The sequence below is a fragment of the Schistocerca nitens genome, chromosome 6, assembly GCF_023898315.1.
Source record: "Schistocerca nitens isolate TAMUIC-IGC-003100 chromosome 6, iqSchNite1.1, whole genome shotgun sequence".
NCBI classification, from domain to species: domain Eukaryota; kingdom Metazoa; phylum Arthropoda; class Insecta; order Orthoptera; family Acrididae; genus Schistocerca; species Schistocerca nitens.
Window position 1 is genome coordinate 353,736,528 of NC_064619.1, and position 21,851 is coordinate 353,758,378.

Below are 21,851 nucleotides of genomic sequence, written 5' to 3' on the forward strand. Positions count from 1 at the left end.
GGAGCTCGCCCCTGTACACCTCGAACCACTCCATCATACCCCTGGCCTAGTGACATGAAGCATTATCTTGTTGAAAAATGTCACTGCTGTAGGGAAACAAGATCATACGTGGTGTGCGATACTCCTTGGCCGTCGTGGTGTCTTGCACGAGCTCCAATGAACCCATGGATGCCAACGTGAATGTTCTCCCGACCGTAATGGAGCCGCCACCAGCTTGTCTCGATCCAGCATTACAGGTGTCAAGGAGCTGTTACCTGGAAGACGACGGATTCGCTCCCGCCATAGGCATGATGAAGAAGATATTGGGATTCGTCAAACCATACATCGTTCTGCCACTGCGCCAACGTCCAATGCAGATGGTTACGTGCCCATTCCACTCTTAGTTGCCGGTGTGATGGTGTTAACATTGGGACATGCACTGGTCGTCCGCTGCGGCGGCCGTTCATTAGGAGTGTTTGGTGCACTGCTCTATTTTACCAGTCCGCCCAGCCTACGACGCCCTACATCTTTAATGACGTGTGGCTGTCCAAGCCCCCGGCGTCTGGACGTGGTTTCACCTTGGTTTTGCTACTTGCTGAAGACATTCGCCACAGCACTCCTCGAACACCCGACAAGTCGTACGGTTTCCGAAACGCTCGCGGCGAGCTTCTGGGCCATCACAATCTGTCCTCTGTCAGACTCAGATAGATCGCCCGCATTCCCCATTCTACATATGGACAGCACACACAGTGATATTACGTGCACCGTGCATGGGTCCGGCTACCAGTCATTCTTCGCCATGTGACGCTGATGTCGCCTGGACGGGTTTATATCGATAGTACGCCGGTCGTCATAATGTTCTGGCTGATCATTACGTACCTCAAGATATTTCATACAACTTTAAAAGGGTTTCTCGCTGTCTTGATATATGATAAATATTTTAGAATTCCTTCGTTTGACGGCATCTGCTTACTGGCGGTGGCAGCTAATCCAGTGAAATTATATAAGCACAAAAATCATATTTCGATACATGTAAGACTGAGTAATAATTGAGGAAAGTTACTACATCATATTTAAACAAAAGATTTTGTTTTCAACTGAGAAAGTCTTCGTGGTCTATACCGCTATTTTCCTTAATTTGTAACACAAAATCGATGGATAGCACCATATATGCGTTTTTAACGTTTAACTTATGCAATTCGATCACTAGCATGTTGTTCCAAGGATGAATAATTTGAAGATGTCACTGTGTTGCACGAATGTGTCGTTATACCGGCGGCATGTGTCTGCAGGGCCAGTTCTATAATTAGACAGGGGCCTGAGCCGAGGGTCTGCCGCCTTCCACGTCGCGTCAGCGTTTAGTGGAACAATATCGGCCCAGAATCTTTTCCGTTGAGATAGTAGTCACCGCCTGTACGTCGTCACCATGCTCCATGCTACTCAGTACAACCCAGATTTGGCTGGTTTTGCGTGCCTGCAACACGTGGCCTTTTGTAGTACGTATTCCAGTCTGCATCACTCTACAATCTTCCTCTGTACCAATACAGAACATTAAGATTTCTGGAGGACCTTCCCAACCTCTTCGTTTTATCTGTCATATTCCAAGGATCTTTTTAATTCGCCTGGTATATTACCTCCTTATTTCTGACGCAAGGAGACTACGCAACAATTGACTCGCTTGTTTGATAGAACTCCCCTTGTTCTACTACTGTCACTACTTGCACATTCCAGATATGAAATTATCCTGGTTTCAATTTACCTACAATTCAATTCAAAGCTAATAAATTTTATTTCTCCCTTGTCTCGATTTAGCCTTGCCATATTCGTCAAATTTTCCGCCAACGCTGCTACACTCCTGGAAATGGAAAAAAGAACACATTGACACCGGTGTGTCAGACCCACCATACTTGCTCCGGACACTGCGAGAGGGCTGTACAAGCAATGATCACACGCACGGCACAGCGGACACACCAGGAACCGCGGTGTTGGCCGTCGAATGGTGCTAGCTGCGCAGCATTTGTGCACCGCCGCCGTCAGTGTCAGCCAGTTTGCCGTGGCATACGGAGCTCCATCGCAGTCTTTAACACTGGTAGCATGCCGCGACAGCGTGGACGTGAACCGTACGTGCAGTTGACGGACTTTGAGCGAGGGCATATAGTGGGCATGCGGGAGGCCGGGTGGACGTACCGCCGAATTGCTCAACACGTGGGGCGTGAGGTCTCCACAGTACATCGGTGTTGTCGCCAGTGGTCGGCGGAAGGTGCACGTGCCCGTCGACCTGGGACCGGACCACAGCGACGCACGGATGCACGCCAAGACCGTAGGATCCTACGCAGTGCCGTAGGGGACCGCACCGCCACTTCCCAGCAAATTAGGGACACTGTTGCTCCTGGGGTATCGGCGAGGACCATTCGCAACCGTCTCCATGAAGCTGGGCTACGGTCCCGCACACCATTAGGCCGTCTTCCGCTCACGCCCCAACATCGTGCAGCCCGCCTCCAGTGGTGTCGCGACAGGCGTGAATGGAGGGACGAATGGAGACGTGTCGTCTTCAGCGATGAGAGTCGCTTCTGCCTTGGTGCCAATGATGGTCGTATGCGTGTTTGGCGCCGTGCAGGTGAGCGCCACAATCAGGACTGCATACGACCGAGGCACACACGGCCAACACCCGGCATCATGGTGTGGGGAGCGATCTCCTACACTGGCCGTACACCACTGGTGATCGTCGAGGGGACACTGAATAGTGCACGGTACATCCAAACCGTCATCGAACCCATCGTTCTACCATTCCTAGACCGGCAAGGGAACTTGCTGTTCCAACAGGACAATGCACGTCCGCATGTATCCCGTGCCACCCAACGTGCTCTAGAAGGTGTAAGTCAACTACCCTGGCCAGCAAGATCTCAGGATCTGTCCCCCATTGAGCATGTTTGGGACTGGCTGAAGCGTCGTCTCACGCGGTCTGCACGTCCAGCACGAACGCTGGTCCAACTGAGGCGCCAGGTGGAAATGGCATGGCAAGCCGTTCCACAGGACTACATCCAGCATCTCTACGATCGTCTCCATGGGAGAATAGCAGCCTGCATTGCTGCGAAAGGTGGATATACACTGTACTAGTGCCGACATTGTGCATGCTCTGTTGCCTGTGTCTATGTGCCTGTGGTTCTGTCAGTGTGATCATGTGATGTATCTGACCCCAGGAATGTGTCAATAAAGTTTCCCCTTCCTGGGACAATGAATTCACGGTGTTCTTATTTCAATTTCCAGGAGTGTATTATGTTCTCTGTGTTGATGGTAAAAAAATACCTATGAAATAATAGAAGTCTGAAATTTTCAGTTCATTTACACTTTTTTTCAAAGTTTATCCGATACCTCAGTAGTCATTAGGCATCGTGAGAGAGCAGAATGGGGCGCTCCGCGGAACTCACGCACTTCGAACGTGGTCAGGTGAGTGTGTGTCACTTGTGTCACATGTCTTTACACGAGACATCCACACTCCAAAACATCCCTAGGTCCACTGTTTCCGATGTAATAGTGAAGTGGAAACGTGAAAGGACACGTACAGCACAAATGTGTACAGGCCGACCTCGTCTGTTTACAGTTGAAGAGGGTAGTAATGTGTAATAGGCAGACATATATCCAGACCATCACACAGAAATTCCCAACTGCATCAGGATGCACTGCAAGATGGGAAAACTTGGATTTCATGGTCAAGCGGCTGCTCATAAGCCACACATCACGCCGGTAAATGCCAAAGACGCCTCGCTTGGTGTAAGGAGCGTAAATATTGGACGATTGCGCGGTATAAAATCATTGCGTGGAGGGGCGAATCACGGTACACAAAGTGGCGATCCCATGGCAGGGTGTGGGTATGGCGAATGCCCGGTGAACGTCATCTGCCAGCGTGTGTAGTGCCATCAGTAAAATTCGGAGACGTTGGTGTTATGGTGTGGTCATGTTTTTCAAGGAGGGGGCTTGCACCCCTTGTTGTTTTGCGTGAAACTATGAAATCACAGGCTTACATTCATGTTTTAAGCACCATCTTGCTTCCCACTGTTGAAGAGCAATTTGGGGATGACGGCTGCATCTTTCAACACGATCGAGCTCCTGTTGACAATGCACGGCCCGTGGCGGAGTGGTTACACGACAATAACATCCTTCAATGGCCTGACCTGCATAGAGTCCTGACCTGAATCCTGTAGAACATCTTTTTGACGTTTTGGAATGCGAATTCGTGCCAGGCCTCACCGGTGGACATAGATACCTCTCCTCAGTACAGCATGCCATTCCGCAAGAAACCTTCCAGCACCTGACTGAACATATGCCAGCGAGAGTGTAAACTGTCATCAAGGCTAAGGGTGGCCCAACACCACATTGAATTCCACCATTACCGATGGTGGGCACCACGAACTGGTAAGTCATTTTCAGCCAGTTGTCCGGATACTGAGAAACTTCAAGGGCGAATAGTCCTGGAAGGAAGGAAGTGAATTAGCCACAGGCTGGAGGATGTTTCCAGAATGACATTTTCCCTCTGCAGTGGAGTGTGCCCGACTGTGAATCGAACTTGGGACTTTTGTCTCTGGCTGCTCACAGCATTTATGTTGTTTATAGCTGTTACTTCATGTTGTCACCATAGTTAATACCCTGATGTCGCTCATGCGCGAGAAATAAAGTCAATCTTACTATCTTTACATTTCTCTACTTATTATTAGTTTAGTCCGACGGGCCAGAAGTGTCAGATAGTCACGTAACGGTAGCTTGGACATTTGGTCTTACGCCTGAGCTACAAGAGTTATTGGTGTTGGGTGTCGGTGTTATTTTTAAAGGGGGAGAACTCTATCAGAAATTGGACTTAGCAACGCTTGTGGCATAAACCACTATTAGTTGAATGGAAACCAGTGTTTCACAGAACGTGGGGAATTGTTGATACCATAGCACATATCTATCATTCCCTTGCAAATTGCAACAAGCAGCTGAGCTTTGTAGATCGAAGAATTGGTTGATGCAGCTCTCAACGTTAGGCTATCCAGTCCAAAGATACTCACCCCTGCATAACCACTACTACCTACATCGATTTGTATCCGCTTGTTGCTTTCAAGAAAATTAAGAGCGAAGTGCTCTGCTTAAAAAGGGTGTAAGGGTGGGATGTAGTCTTTCGCCCCTACTATTCAATCTGTATATCGAAGAAGCAATGAGAGAAATAAAAGAATCGTTCAAAAGAGGGATTAAGAAACGTTCAAGAGTGAGATTAAAATTCTGGGTGAAAGGACATCACCGACACGATTCGCTGATGACATTGCTATCCTGAGTGAAAATGATGCAGAATTACGTAATCTGCTGAAATGAACGAACAGTCCAATGAGTACAGAAAAATGAATTGAGAGTAAATCTGAGATAGACGAAAATAATGAGATCAGCGAGAAACTTGACATCAGAGCTGTGGATCAAAATGTAGAACAAGTAAAGGAATTCTGTTAAGAGGCAGCAAAGTAACTCATGACGGGTGCAGCAAGGAGGACATAAAAAACATATCAGCAATGGAAAAAATATCATACCTGGCCAAGAGAAGTGTGATAGTATCAAATGAGGAGCTACTCCGCACCATCGGCGAGGAAAGGAGCATATGGGAAACTCTGCCTAGAAGGAGGGAAAGGATGTGGAGCATCCGTTGCAACATCAGGAAATAACTTGCATGTTACTAGAGGGAACTGTAGAGGGGTAAAACTGTAGAGGAAGACAGAGATTGGAATACATCCAGTTTATAACTGAGGACATACATTAGAAGTGCTGTTCTGAGATGAAAAGACCGGCATAGGAGAGGAACTGGTGGCGGGCCACGTTATTAAAAAAAGTTCGAGCCTTTATTTTAAAAGCAGCGTTATTAGATATCTGAATATTAGCCGTTAATTCCTTGGTGAGTAGGACTTTCATCCTGTAACACGGACTTTCCACAGCTGCGAGCTTCATATTGAACAAATTCGTTGACTGTTTCCTAGTAACATTTTCTTTGCAAGAGGTGAGTAATCACAGGACTCAAGGCGGCGCGCAGGTAAGCTTCTAGGTGAAAAGTTTAACGAACTAAGATGGTGAACAGAACACATTTATTCAGAAAGTAAGCGTACTCCTGAACTTCAACATGAAACATATTTGATAATTTTGGCGTTACGGTTGTGTAAGGAAAAACTGAATTCATCATAATTATTCAATGGAGTTCGGGCTGCGTCAGGAGCGCCACATCGAAGCAGATACTCAGACATTGATAGAATTACCTATAATAATATTTACCATTTCAGAACCAAAGGTAAGACGTGAAAACTGGCTCCTGCCTCGCTGCGAAAAGGAAACACTACGCTAGTCGGGCTCACAATGCACGAAGTTATTCGCACCCTGGCAAAGTTCTGCACCCTTCGAATTTAATGAAATGATGCGAAGGTAACACTCGCGAGAAACGCATAACGCTCTTCACAAATGACTTTAAAGTTCAAAAAGTTCTTAACCTGAAAAACTTGAGCTATTTCCCGTCCAAAATCATCTTTTAAGATTGCGCCAGAGCAGCACCACGCGCTCTCAGCCCGCAGAGCGGCTCTGCTGTGACTATACTCGTCAGAGCCCTGGTAACTTCTGTTTGAAATTAAACCTGCCTTGCCTCCAAGTACTGGAAGCTTCCACTGTCTCAAAATCTGCCATTGGTCCAACGTCTGTTAGGAAAAGCGTCTCTGTCGTACGCAGCCACGAGGGCCTGCGGTACGCTAACGCTTGCAAATAGCGCTCCAACGCCTACCAGCCAAAGCCGTTCCCACGCTTCTGTCGCAACGCATTATAAAGAAAGTCGTTCTGAATTTACACAGCTCTCGTATTTGTAATTACACCAACATTTATGCTGTCCAGCGATCACTCATGGTTAGGACCTGTGGTTACAGATATATGGCGAGCTGAATGTATAATTTAACGAGAATGAAAATGGAAGGTATTCAGTTTTCGTTCCTCAGCGTGGAGGGAAATGGTGCTGAGAAAATAACTCTGCAAAATTTAATACATCCAAAATATCATATCAAAGATGTATTAAACCACATAATTATATGAAGTGTGGCTTCATTGTCACCCTTCAACCTCCGTCTATAATTTTCAGCCCCTACACTTTTCGCTCCAATACCAAGTTTGTCCATTGACGCCTACTAAACTTTACCGTCATTTAGACGTTTTGTACCATAAAGATCTTCCACAGCTTACTCGTTATTCGAAGCAGCTATCTAACCTTGTGTGGCACTACATTATTGTATTGCTTATTGTTAGTTTTTTCATTTCCATATATAGGTGCCCTGAAGATAAATACTTACACAAAAAGGTTTCTTGCTGCTACCAGTCTGTATTTACATCCTTCTGCTGCAGTCAGCATTTTTGGCGCCCAGAATGGCAAAACCGTTCAGCTACATTCACCATCTCATTTCCTGACTCCCTCAGAGTCCCATGATTTAATTCGACTACATTCTGTATCCGTTCTCCTATGTTTATTGATGTCCATCGCGCAAACTTTTTTCGAGACGCTGTCCGCTTCAGTCCACTCGAACTTTTAAGTATTTTGCCGTTAGTGACAGAAATACAAAGTCATAGGTTAACCCATTTTTCTTTTCTGTAAACCCTATCTCATTTCTAACTTTGCATATAGATTCATTTACCCGTGTGCAGATGGAATAAATGGCGGATAGTCTACAACTCAGTCTCACTTGCTTTTCTAAGGGGATCATCTGTAATGAATTTCTCCCCTATAGAAAGGAGCACTTCATACTGAATACAGAATTGTAAAGTTTATGGACATTTCTACTTTGCATTTGATCACAAATTTAGTTTGAACGTAATGTTTCACAGGTGTTATGGCCCCATGTCTTTTTAAAATGCTTCAGAATATGTGATGTATTCTTATTTTCCCTACTTTTTTCAGTAGACATGGGTTGAAAACCACGGATGTATTCTAGAAGATTCTAACTACCGGATCCTAAGTCGAGGTCTATCTAGAAGACCGTTTTTTAGCTCCACAGTAGGTCTCATGATATATTTGTTTACTTCTTCCTTTCGGAATTTGAGGTACATCTGTCTTATAGTTACTTGTATGTAGTTCTATTCCAGTCTATGTATTTTCTGCGTTACAACTGACGGAAATAAAATAATTTACTGCCGAAAGGAGCTTTCGAGGAGACCAGTTTAAAGCAACACCGAATAATATATATCATTTGCTTCAACCCTTACCTGCAGAAATTGGATGTATACTCACGTAATAAAATCACAACCATTCCTTTCTGTAATGGAGCCAATGAAGCCTAAATGTTGGGATCTGCCAAATACAGATCGTCTTAGGAGATATCTCCATGGTTTAACAGCTGCATAGTGTTTGATCTAAATTTTTTAATGTATTTCTTATTGAACGAACTGTATGAATTTATTGCCAATGTAAATGTAAGGGATATACGAAGATATTTGGAGTTAATGTTATTTGCTTTTATTCGATTTTCATGAAATACTCGTAATGTGTGCGCAACGGATGGCCTGAACGTCAATAAAAATTAAGTATTACAGTATATTAGCCGCCTCAAGAATGATGTTGTTTAATGCAAGAGATAGATGTAGGCAGCTGTAGTTTGGTAGTTCCCAGTAGCTTAGTTAACAAAGTTTAATTTAGAATGTCTCTTGGCTGATACTACGTCGTCAGGCTCCCTGGATTTCCGACAGTCTCCCTCGGATTGCCAGCGACTGCAGAGTTGCTAGAGGAATCTTATGACGTTGCTTCCAAAGATGAAAATGGCGTTGCAAGAACAGTAAGTAATATTAAGAAAGCGACTTCGAAGGGGAGGCAATAAGTTTTAAGGAGAAGCCCATTTCCTGTGCTATTGTAGCATGGTTGCTTATATCGTAGAAATGAAAACACGGTACTTTGTAGGAGGATATTAATGTTCTTTACTTAAGTTGTGTGATTAGCTAACTTTCACTTTGCGTAGGTTTTAACCACACGCTTTACATCAGCTATGTACATCACTTTATTCGTGTTTTTGGTATCGGATTCATCTTATACATATGTGGCCACACGACATTATCCATAAATACTTGTGGACAGAATCCACATGACAATGGTACACCATCTCATGTCATATAACAATAACTGTAACAACGAGTACTGCAGCCTGAGAACTCAAATGGTGTCACGCACGTGCCTGAAAATGATCCAACGTCAGAATTAGCAAATCGCACAAATTAAATAAAGAACATTAATGTACAGCCTAAAACGGGCTATATTTTCGTTAGTAAAATATTTAGAGGCTGTGGACCTCCACAGAAACAAAATCTATGTTGTAGAGTTTGTGGGTTCCTTGGAATGTTCTTTTGGTCTCTATACCTTCTATACCAACTTGCAAAAGGCTGCTATTAACTATAGTCTTGTTGATGCGAAGACTCAAGGTACCCGCCTGCTAGATTCTCTCGTTAGATAGGTCCCATTGCAGAACAAGAAATTGTGTATGACTATATAGTGGGTGTTGCACTGCCAGCATCAGCTTGTAAGATGACATTCCATGTGGGAACCAGTTCCCGTAAGAACTTGTGTGTCTGTGTGGGAGTGGAGGAGGTTTGCTGATCTCAAGATACTGTATGTGTGATGCGCCTTTTGATCTAAATTAAAATATCAAACATTTTTTGTCACAAATACTTTTAAACACGGACTCGTCCTTATTTAAATCCTTTCGCTGTGTTTGTTTACATAACAATTTAGCAAACTAGTACCTACCTGTATTGAAATTCAGTACCTTAGGAAGAAAAGTTTCCGAGTTTTCTTTTACCCCGCTGCTACGCAAGAAAATAAATAAAATTTGTAGCAACATGTAAAGACTAAGGCGAGGTGTTGCAGCAAATACCACTGAAGTTTTTTCTTATGTCATTGTTAAATTAAGTCTTAGAAGCTGTTGTTATTTATCTCGTCTTATTCACCAGGAATCACTTTTTAAAAGCAGATGAACTGAAAAACGTAAAGGTACGAAACTCAATACAATTTTATTTAATTTTTTCTTTGAAGCCTATGTACAACGACCATATGTGACATAATATATCGTTTTCTATTCTAATAGTGACGCAACAATAAGTTCAGTTTTTCATTGCAGGTACATTACACGATCCGTATTTCGCGAATTGTATTAAAATAACTTATTTTAATTTTTTCTTACATGATGTGGAGTTTATTGATCCCATCTCAGTCTTCATGTGATCAGAGATGTTGTTTATAACGTAATATAACAATCATCAGAAGAACTTCGCAGAAGTTAATATGTTTTAAGCTCTTTATGTGAAAATGATTTTCCAATTAAATGAGACTTTCAGCATATACACTCGTCCCAAAACATTATGAATTAATTTAAGTAGTTCATGTGATAACAAATGAAACTTATTTACGACAGTATCCTCAAATTCGAGTATCAAGAACGTGTGACAAAGCAATGAGACATATAATTCTGCTTGTTAACCGTACACTTTCAAATAACCAAGGAACTGCGACTGTGTCTATAACACCAACAAAGAATGGTACGATTTTCACTGTGGCCAACTTTAAAGATATTGTTTCACAGACCCAGATGAAGATACTGGGAATTGCGAAAAGTTTACGCTGTTTCATTGACATTACAAATAACGACGAAAAAGAAAATACACGAATACAGTAATATGAAACATACGATAATATAGCAATGTTTTATATATAAAGAAGAATATTACGTAGTGATGAAGTGAGGAATATATCCTGAACTGTTCGGCAACAACACTTGCTGCTGATTCCAGTGCGTTCTTTAGTCGGTGTGTGCTGATTGGTGTCCATCCACCATGTGTTGATAATTATTTTTGTTTTTCTTCCCCCTTCTTTCTAGTTATTTTCTGAGTTTCACTCCTCTGAGGTTTTGTGAATTCATATCTGATTTTCGTCGTTCCTATCGTTTTGTTAAACGACACGTAAGTTTTACCTATTAACTAGTGCATTTCAGTACCAGACGGTAACTAGTCACGTACTGCGACAAGGGGCAGTTGATCAGAGTTTATAATTAGCTTTCTTTTTTCCGTAACATCATAAGACGTTGTTGGTTGTCGTAGACGTTAAAGCTATTTATTGAGGTATGCGAAGAAGAGTCCATGTTATTCTTTTAGAGTTCAACATCTTGCTACCTAATATTTCCATATGTACCTGTAAATCTCCAAATCACTCCGCACTAACACAGTTTACAGTCATTCACAATATGCCTTTGCTGTTGTTCTCAGGAGAAGAAGATGGCAATGGTGAACTTTCTTTTCTAGCAAATTACCATGACACCAGTTGTTGGCTCAGTACGCTGCTGAGTACATGAATATTTTTTATGTTATATCTTAATATTCAAAATTTTTTGGGTCTTCAAGTCGGTTTTGTCGATTTTCACTACTAGCGTAGTCGTAGCATTGCGAGGTGAATGATTGATCCAGCGCCGTATTACGCATTACTGAATGTGTGCCTGAGAGGACAGTGAACAGAGTTCTCGACGAAATTTCTCTCGAGCATAGGTGACATCCGCCGTCAGATACAGAAGTACGGTCGCTCGGGCACGATTATGCGACGGCGAACTGTGATGCGCCGACGGCGACGTTTTGTGGTGGTAGCGAGATCGACAGAGGCGGTGGTGGCGCCAGCGGCGGCGGCGGGGGCGGCGGCTGCAGGGGTGGCGGTGGGAGTGGCGGTAGGGAGGTGACGGTGGTGGCAGGTACGACGGAGGGCGCCGTGCTGATGATAACGCTGGTGATGCGCGGCGGGCCGACGGCGCCGGGCGGCGGCGACGACTCGTCGGACAGGGTGAGCAGGCCTTCGTCGGCGGCGACGGCGCCCACGTGACAGGCGACGTGCGCGCGCAGGTGGTCCTTCTTGGAGAAACTGCAGCCGCAGTGCGCGCAGAGGTAAGGCCGCAGGCCCGAGTGCGACCTCGCGTGCAGCGCCATGTTGCTGCGGTCCGAGAACCGCTTGCCGCACACCTGCAAACACACACAGCATTCAAGGACAGGGCGCATAGGGCGTGTACCGCGTCACGGCATGTCCGACACCAGACCAAACGGCACTGCTATCCCCTCCCCGCCCATACGTTCCGTGCAGGGGCCTTGCCCTCCAGAACCTCCCGTGACCGAGGCATGCTGAATGCATAGTGCTTCTGGCACTCAATTTCTTTTTCTGTAACGTATAACAATAAGGGGGACATACCTACAACCAGCCACACTTTTGTTGAATTATCATAACCAACTTCAGGCCTAAGCCTTAAGACCACAGCACACATTTCTATGTCCAGTAAGTGCTTCCGACGAAATACAAGCTTAACAGCAAGCGACTCCTAACGGGTCAGCGATGTTGTTCAACTTTCGCAGTTTTGCAGAACATATTGAGATGTAATGAAAGCTGTTGTAATACGATGCACCTGTGAAATGGTTTCAAGAAATGACGGTTCTAAGTCTCATTAGCCCGTTAACCCAGTTTGCTACGGCGACAGTCTAGAAATTGGTAAGCACTTCGTAAGAGTCACGTGATCGGATTTTTTTTTCTCTTTCTAATCTTCTATCAAGTACTAGTATAGATTCAAGGATTCATGCTTCTTCGGAAATGAATAATAATATATTAATGGTGAGGCACAATGGACGTATGGAAAGCAATTGTAATGAAATGATCATTTCAGTTGCTACTGATTTCTCTGTCTTAAGGCTCTTGAATTTTCTGCCATCTACGCTGCTTTTTTCCGATATCTTCAAAAGTCTATTTTCGATGTACATTTTTGTCTCGATATCTTGGACTAACAAAATGACTTTTTTTCAAAACGTCACCATTTTCTGGGAACTTAATGTTTTTTAGTTATCTTATATACTCTGATAGAAAATATGTTAAAAATTACTTATACTAAATTATTTTGTCACGGGTGGAATAGGGGAACTTCATGAATCTCCGTAGATCACCAATGTTCCGGCTACTAGGGATCCATACATGTAGTGCAGTGGTTGCAGGGAGCGTCCGACGAGAACGAAAAAGTGGTGTAAACAATAAAAGTATATCAGATAAAACTGTATCATCAGGTTTAACACTACTTTCTACTTTACTAGAAAAAAAAATTAAGAAAATAATCTATTTTTCATGCTTCGAAAGAGGACTACCCCCTTAAACTTAATGCACTTTAAGGGTGTTTTCACCAGACTTTAATTAGAGTAATCCTAAGACGTAAAAACTCCATTGTCTGTCCTATATGGCCTATTTAATGTTGTTGAGTCGGCCATAGCGCCGCTTGTCCATCAGACTTACAATGGGGACGGTACGAAAATGCATACAGTTGTCCGTAACTAGCCACAATCAAAAATTAAAAAAGAAGATACTAATGCCATTTATGACGAGATACAACCATTTTATAACTCAAATAATTCTCGATCGTTGTCCGTGAGTGCGGATTAGCGACATGTTGATTTATAACATGTGTAGACAAAAATCCTGCTTTAAGATCGCACATTTTCTTTATTGATTGCTAGTTCCTGCTTTAAAGGCCTCTCTTGAAGTCGAATGTTTTAGTTCTAACATTATAACAATATGTGATTAGTGATTAACGTTATTTTATATAACCAACTACGATTTTTACTTTAGGTATGGTACTTCATATTACTCACCATATATATATATATATATATATATATATATATATATATATATATATATTATTGTGTCACGTTTAATATTTTGTATGTAAAACCCGGATCTGTGGTTATAACAATATGTAACTTTCAACTAGTCACTGCTTTTGTATGAGGCATAAATTCTAGAAGTAACTAACAGAGTATCGAATTTATGAAACACCTAGACTATAAGCTACATTTGTGTTATATACGTATTTTATGAATTTTAGATTTCTGTTTCCGAATGTGGTCAACCTCACCAACATTTTACACAATAAACTGCAATACTACGCAACAGTCATTGGCTTATCGTCTTTTGACATTTATTGTACATGTCAGAAATTCATATAGTGAAACAAATAGCTAAGCATAAGATCACGTTGATAAAATTCTTGTCTTTTGAGATTATATTCTCTCTTCTGTAACACTTAATAGTTCCATTCTACTATTGTTGGTTAGCCACACATATACTAGTTGGCTGTCATAGCCATTGATCGAGCTTGTTGCATTTATCACCTACACCTCGGGTTACGATGTTATTTCGTTCTAATATTCAATATAAAGTATTTGTGTATCCTGGTTAGTAATATTGTTTATTTTTTTGTATTTTTTTTCTGTCTCCAGTAGTAATTTCCTCGCATTCAGTACTTATTATTTTTTATTAATTAAAGCTCAGATAACACTTAGTGTTTATTCACTATAAATGTACTGATCTGAATATAATTTATCACATTTGTATGACATAAATTTATAAAACAACTTAAATTGTATTTATATTCTTTATCTTATTAGAGCCACGGCTATATTAAATTAATGGATGGTAGCGCTGTCTATCCGGCAAAGTTATCGTGTAGCCATGACGCCACCACACCTCAGCCAGCTGGCTGACGGCTGTCTCACAGACACTCCACTGTTTCTGGTATGAGTGTTAGAAATGATATCTTGTTTGCATCCACACTTGGGCGATACATCTCTAATTGCTGTCGATCGTTTGTATACATGAGTGGCAAAATGAGCCCTATAACATAATTTGATTAGTGATTAACGTTATTTTATATAACCAACTAAGATTTTTACTTTAGGTATGGTACTTCATATTACTCTCCATATATTTTTGCATTTTTATTGTGTCACGTTTTAGTATTTTCCAGTTATGCCTACAAGATTTTAGTTTTACCTTGGCAACATAGCTCTAACAAATACAAAGATGCGAAATGAATGTCACAAAGTGAACAACATTTTAGATTGGTATGTACCGCATAATGGGAATTCAACTATTGGATGTATTTTTAATGTTCACTTTCTACATGAAGTATTCTGAATTTTTATATCTGAAAAATGGCTCGGTAATGAGCCGGAACCGGTAATCCGTAAAGAAAATTAGTGATCTTGACCTAGGAGTTTTCTCGAATCACTTTTAAAATTCTCGATCATTTGAGTGTGGCCCGATCAGTTCTGACATAAATTTTTATTCTTTGCCCCTATACCTGTTATTTATTCAGATTTCACTGTGTCTGCTATCATTTATCGTTATGTGATAAGCTGTTGGTTTATGTTGGGTCATAGGTACAAAGTGATAGTTTTGCTTTTCTGTTCCTGTTTCCTATTACACTTATGCCAATGTTTCCTTTAAACTTTATACATGACGCTTGTGTTTTGGACACCATTGGCCTTCCCCTCTTGCCTGTATAGACTACAATTTGGTAGTCGCCTATCATTATTTGTGGGAATGATTGTGCGAACAGATCTCAAAAGATTTATCACAGATAGAACTCTGCAGGAATCCTTTGGTTAACAGCACGTCATTATGCCACTCTGCTCCCACAGGCGTCTAGAAGAACATGAAACACTGTAGGGAGAACCTAAAGTTTTCTGGTGCGGGTAAATGTTTCCGGTGATACACGTTACAGAAGGCGCAGCAGACGTTGATAGGAACTGCTACTTCTTATTCCCTACCTCATTGGCCTTGTTACTGATAGATTTTATGGTACTGGGTCCAGCTTAAAACGGGTTAGAGCTATGGAGTCGCCGACGAGACTGTCGTTGTGTATCTTATGAGGGTTATATCTACCATAGTGCGATCTGCTGTGATACAGGATATCCAACAGGGAGCGACACTGGCGGGGAGAATATTTCCCCTCCGGTGCGAGGCCTTTGTTTGCGTAGAAATATTGTGCAAATCCTTGTTAGGCGACGCAATTCAGTGTGTTTGAAGTGAAATGGCGAGATACAATTATTCTAAAAATATACTGATTTTCTGATGTTCAAGATAGTAAACAGAGTACGATTCATTGATCGATAGATAAATTTCGTGAAACGAGAAGTGTTCTTGAAAGGAAACTCTGGATAGGGTCGAGCATGCTCTGGGAAGGTCTCCTAGAAAATCAGTTCGACGACTTTCGCAGCAAATATGAATCTTCTACAGGTTTGTTCAAACGACTGGAATGTTACTGAAATAAAAAAAAAATACTGCACTGTAGAATTGGGTGTGTTAAGGAGAAATTGACCCTCATCTAAATTTCTTTTCGGACGAATCATGGTTCCACCTAAGTGGAAACGTTTATTAAGAAAATAACCTTCACTGCTGGTCTGAAAACCTTTACATAATACACGACGTACCTCAGAATGGACAAAAAAGTAGGTGTATGATGAGCTATTAGCTGTGAGAAAATAATGAGCTCCATATTTTACCCGGGGACACTTGACAGTAAGCGATTTGTGTAAAGTATTTGTCGACCTCTTCTTTTTCTTCAACCTTATTTTTTTGTTTTACGAGTTACTTGAGACAGAATGTGCCTTCGCGACTAGGAATATGCGAGAGCACAAACAGCTAACTTCTCATTACAGGAAATTCATGGAGTGTTCAAAATGGTTCAAATGGCTCTGAGCACTATGGGACTTAACTTCTTGGGTCATCAGTCTCCTAGAACTTAGAACTACTTAAACCTAACTAACCTAAGGACATCACACACATCCATGCCCGAGGCAGGATTCGAACCTGCGACCGTAGCGATCGCGCGGTTCCAGACTGTAGCGCCTAGAACCGCATGGCCACTGCGGCCGGCCTCATGGAGTGTTCCAAGATAGAATTACTACTAACAAGATACGGTTTCCTCATTACCCCGATTTAATTCCCCGCAATTTTTATCCCTTGGTGAGGGGAGGAGGCGAGACCCAGAATTAACATTCATCAAGAAATTGCTGCCATTCCACAGAGACAACTGTGGCGGGTAATGAGCAATTTCCTAAATTCGTGCCAGACGTACGTGAACAACGAAGGGAGACAGTTTTAGCAGCGCCTTGCTTAATATACGTAATTTATTTTTACTTTTTAAGTGTCAGAAATATGCGACAAACCGTAATATATTTACTGCCGGCTACCTGCCACCCGCGGCTCGGGCACTGTAGCCGGCCTCGCCAGCCGGCCGCGCTAAGCCAAAGCGGTTGCGTTAACGATTCATCACTCTGCGTAAGCAGCGATCAGAAGACTCCGCTCCAAGACCGCTCAGTCCAGCATCGGTAAGCCAATCAGGCAAAATAGCCGTGAGCAATCATTCCAACGAAAGACCACCTGTAAGACATCCGTTTACTAAACTGCCGCATCCTGGTGCGTGAAGAATCAACAACAATTTGGTGCACATCCTCGCCCGACAGGAAAGGGTACGAAGTCGTGATAATCCTGTGGGGAGAGATCATGGCTACAGGGCGGGGGATCGAGTGTCTCCCACATGAGTTGCCGTAACTTCTGCATTCCGACATTTGCGACATGGTGACGTGCACTGTTACGTATGCTATTAATAAATATCATGGCCCATCATTCCATAATGGTGGTTTGCGACAGAACTGCTGCCCAATACACTTTCTTCGTTCTCCGATGGGTGTCCACCCGTCGACAACCATGGAAATAATGACAGAATGATGGTCGTGTTTGTACGCATTTGGTAATAACGTCGCTGTAGTTCCCGTTTGCACTTACCACAAGCACGTCGGAAAGATGCGAATACAACACTAATCACTTGCCTACGTGTCGGTGCTTATAAACCCGCATTGGAGTCGCACTATGTTGCATATAAGCTGCACCAACGTCCTGAACTGGAAACTTTTTGATCGTCCGTTATATTTTTGAGTGAAAACCAGGACGCAGTCTTTGCCTTCACTGTTTCGAGCTCAGACCCGTCCGCCTCTAGTGCAAGGTGAAATGACAGTGCTGCCAGTATAGTCCCTCTCTGATTCTTGCCGTGTTTCTGTGTGTGTGTGTGTGTGTGTGTCAGGTGATATGCTGGTAAGCACATATAAAGCTGAAGTTGACCAGCAGAATTTTGTCAGTATTGCTGCTTCCTTTGTGTCATAGCACCGTTGACTTGCATTAAGTCACCTAGTTAGTAGGCCAATTCTACTCTCCCAAGCAGTTGGATTGCTTCGTGCCTTATCCTAATGTTTTAGTTTATTCCTATTTCTTGTCTACTGAACGCACTCTTAGTCAATTTGTACAGAGAGTCTCTCATAGAACTATTTTGTGTACTGGACGGTAGGTTTCACTTCACTTTTGGATGGAATGACATCAACCTGACTTTCTTTTTCTATACAGTCTCTTATCTTCTGGTTCCCGTAGTTTACGTTTTATACGTCTTAGACATCTTTTGTATGTTTGTCTGTGTGTGTGTGTGTGTGTGTGAATGAGAGAGAGAGATAGACACACAGAAAGAAACAGATAGATAGATAGATAGATAGAGCGAAAGAGAGAGAGAGAGAGAGAGGAAGTCTATCTTACTGTATTAAAGGACGGTAGGAGAGCAAGTACCTGACAGACGAAGGGCTTCTCTCCCGTGTGGGTGCGCATGTGCTGGCTCAGCAGCACCTTGCGGGAGAAGGCCTTGTCGCAGACGTTGCAGCGGTGCGGTCGCTCGCCAGAGTGTGTGCGCATGTGCATGTTGTAGGCGACGCGCTGGTTGAATCGCCTCCCGCACTCGGTGCAGGCGTACTCGCGCTGGTCGCGGTGGATCTTCATGTGCGAGCTTAGGTAGCCCCGATCGCTGAACACCTTGCCACACTCCGGACACGACGCCTCGAATTCTCTTGAGCCAGAGTGTAGCGACAAGTGGTAGCGGTAATTTCGACGCTGGCTGAAACGCTTCCCGCACTGAGTACACAAATGCGGCTTTTCTCCCGTATGCGTACGTTCGTGTACCTGTTGGCAGACAGGAGTTCCAGTTCAGGATACTAAAAACGTCACGCTGCAACAAGTAAAGAAAGTATATACTTCATTTGAAGAAAGTGGTATTTTAAAATCACCGAGAACTGCTGATGCAGTAAGTCCTTATTCATTATCATCTTTAGAACGGACAGATCATCACCAGCCTGTATGGCATTGTTCGTACTGTGGAGTCAAAAATGATATGAAGAATTAGCGTACTTATTTAGTCTTAGTACAAATTCTGCATATTCACGTTCCATCTTCTTGTCTGGAGTGCACTCTGCGTAATAACAGTTAATTTCAAAGCAGGTTCTTAAATTACTTTCTTCGCATAGTTAAAGGCTGTTGGGCAGCACCGGCACAACACATATGCATACTGTTATAAATCTGCGTATATTACTACATGATACCGCACCTCAGAACATGAAAGTTGGTTGGTTATCAACCTTGCAAAATGAGAATACTGATATCAAAAAATGTTATTCTTCAATGAAGCGTGATATTTACCTGAAGGTACCTTGTCGGATGAATTTTGGGAATTGAAGGACTGCTCTAGTATTTTTAGTCGCTATGCTGAATGACAGGTCTCTTTAAATACGTAAATGGAATATTAAAGCCATGACAAAGAAAATGAATCCCTCAGAATACGATTGCAAAACTAATGGTAAACATCTTCAGTCTCTCATACCGTTTAAATACTTAGGAGTAAAAGGAAGAAAAAATGTAAAAGGGGGTTAACATCGAAAATCAGTAATGTGGAAGCTGAATAGGAGGCAAGTATGGAAAACTCTATGAAAATGTGTTAAATCTGTAAAGGAGACAGCACAAAAAACGCTACAGTAACAAGTACCGTACCTAATTTGCCATAAAGTGTTTGCAGCCATCATCAGGCGGATGTTAGAGTAGACATCCAGTGCGATCGAAACAGGTCCGTCAGTACATATCACACGAAAGTGTAACGGAAGCATTCGGCTAAACGCAAATCATCGAAAAAACGCAATGCTCCCCTTCATTAAACGCAGAGAACCGATGCTGTAGCAAGGCTGTCCAGGAATTCTGCTGCCTCCATCATATATCCAGCACACAAGTTAAACAGGTTAATGTACGATACAAGGGATGAATAGTTATTAATTTCCTCTCTTCACAGGAAAAAAAATATCACAGTTACTCTTTGCCACGCGTAGTTTGAATAAAGATGTAGGTTTTGAGTTCACCTTCAACACGACATTAATCGTAAGAATATGCTCTTATTACTGTTATCCCAACTACAAAGGAAAACACTGCAAATAATTTCATCCTGATTCCACTCAGATTCAATCAAGTGTGAGGAACTTAAATTCTTTGACAAGGATATACGTTTAATCGTGTGCGTCTCATTTTTATCAGAAACAATACAAAAGAAAATTTCGTTACATATACAGACATTTTACTTTCTTTCTCGGTAAAAAATTTCTTCATTAGTTCGCAGATCATGTCCGTTCATTAGATATGTGCTATTCGGGGTGTATCATAATTAATACTGAAAACTGAAAAGCGTCAAACTATAAGATAATGGTGAGAAACTGTTCTTGCTAGCATGAGTTTCCAAACGATCAGTTTACGAGATAACTGCGAATGTGTGATCAGGACGAAATAAACTTACAAGCAGCTCATGGGACTACATCAGCAACGTTTCTCTTTTAATGTGAGCTTAGTACTCTTAGCTCATCGTCTCATTCAGTCACATACTGCTCCAATGAAACTTCATTGTCGAGTGTACGCTCAATTCTTGCGGTGGGATCTTCAATGATTATTTAAGGTTGTTCCACTAGTAAGATGGCATACGTGGTGCCATTACAGAGCAGAAGTATACGTCGAACATGGCACGTACATTGATCCCCAACATCACTTGACCCCAATCCTCCAGATTTTTGTGTTTGGCGTCATCTGATCCTGAAGCGTACTGCACTCGCATTGATGGGATTAACAAACTGGAGCAGCGAACTGTATAGCTCGGTCAAGCTTTACAATATGATCTGGGGGTATTTGTAATAATTGTGCCTTCACATCTCAGACGACTGCAGCAAAGCAACCCAATGGTAAGGCCACACGTAGAATACCCCAATTGACAGATATGATAACAGAGTACATCTCCAAAGATAAAGCGCTAGAGTATCAACGTATTTCTTATAAAGGTAAGCATGCGTGAAGTTCGATGCCAATGAGATGGACACTTCGTGGAAAAGCTAATATTTGAAATATATGTGAAATAAATGGGACAATATTTGATGCTGAAGTCAGTGACGTCTCTTATCCAAGGAATCAGAAATATCTCGCAAAGAACAGGACTGAGGACCCACGCTTATTGGAATGTTTTTCCTCCTCTTATCTTGTACTTTTACCAAGGTCAGTTTCCACTGTTAACTGCGATGCATTCTGTATAACTGTGGAGTATGATATAGATGAACATACCGGGTGTTTCTAATTAAAGTGCTCCTACTCACGGAGGACCATTGCGGACTGTAACTGGAGCATCGCAGCTAAACTTCGTGAATATGCTAAAGCGTTAATGCGGAACAGATTTAAACTTAAAATTCTTCCAATTGTGGCCACCAGTTGCAAATCCGGTGCTGTAACGAGTGAACAGTATGGCTACTGACAAAAGAGACCATGCCTGTTAGTGAAACTCTTTTTACGTGAAAGGTAGAAATTACAGTACCGCAGAGAGAGATTATTGCCGACTGGAAGGTCTGTGTAGAGGCCCAACGTCATTAAATGGTTTAAAGAGATGATAATTAAATTCTACAACACACGTGAGATTGGTGTGGTATCTGGAAGAGAAAAGCGTTGTGTCCCAGTGGACGACACTCACGAGGTTCCTGTGAGTGGTCTGGGTTGTGCTAGTGCTCGTGCAGTGCCACGATACTTGTTTATCACATGGTCAACAGTACTGAAGGTTTTGCGGTTTATTTTACACTGGTACTATTACAGACGGTGCAGCAACTGAGACCTC

The 21,851-nt window shown here is 42.5% G+C and overlaps 1 protein-coding gene across 2 annotated transcripts in view; it reads right to left on the reverse strand.

Annotated features, from left to right (window-relative positions):
• Positions 1-10,038: 10,038 nt before the first annotated feature.
• The window catches only part of LOC126262955 (zinc finger protein 628-like), a 33,957-nt gene continuing 22,144 nt past the window's right edge, over positions 10,039-21,851 (reverse strand). For both annotated transcript variants that reach the window (XM_049959903.1, XM_049959902.1), the window contains exons 5-6: positions 18,467-18,853; positions 10,039-12,000 (exon numbers count right to left, since the gene is read on the reverse strand). In XM_049959903.1, the coding sequence (XP_049815860.1) occupies positions 11,584-12,000; positions 18,467-18,853 (804 nt within the window). In that variant the 3' untranslated portion in view covers positions 10,039-11,583. The remainder of the gene's footprint in view (positions 12,001-18,466; positions 18,854-21,851) is intronic.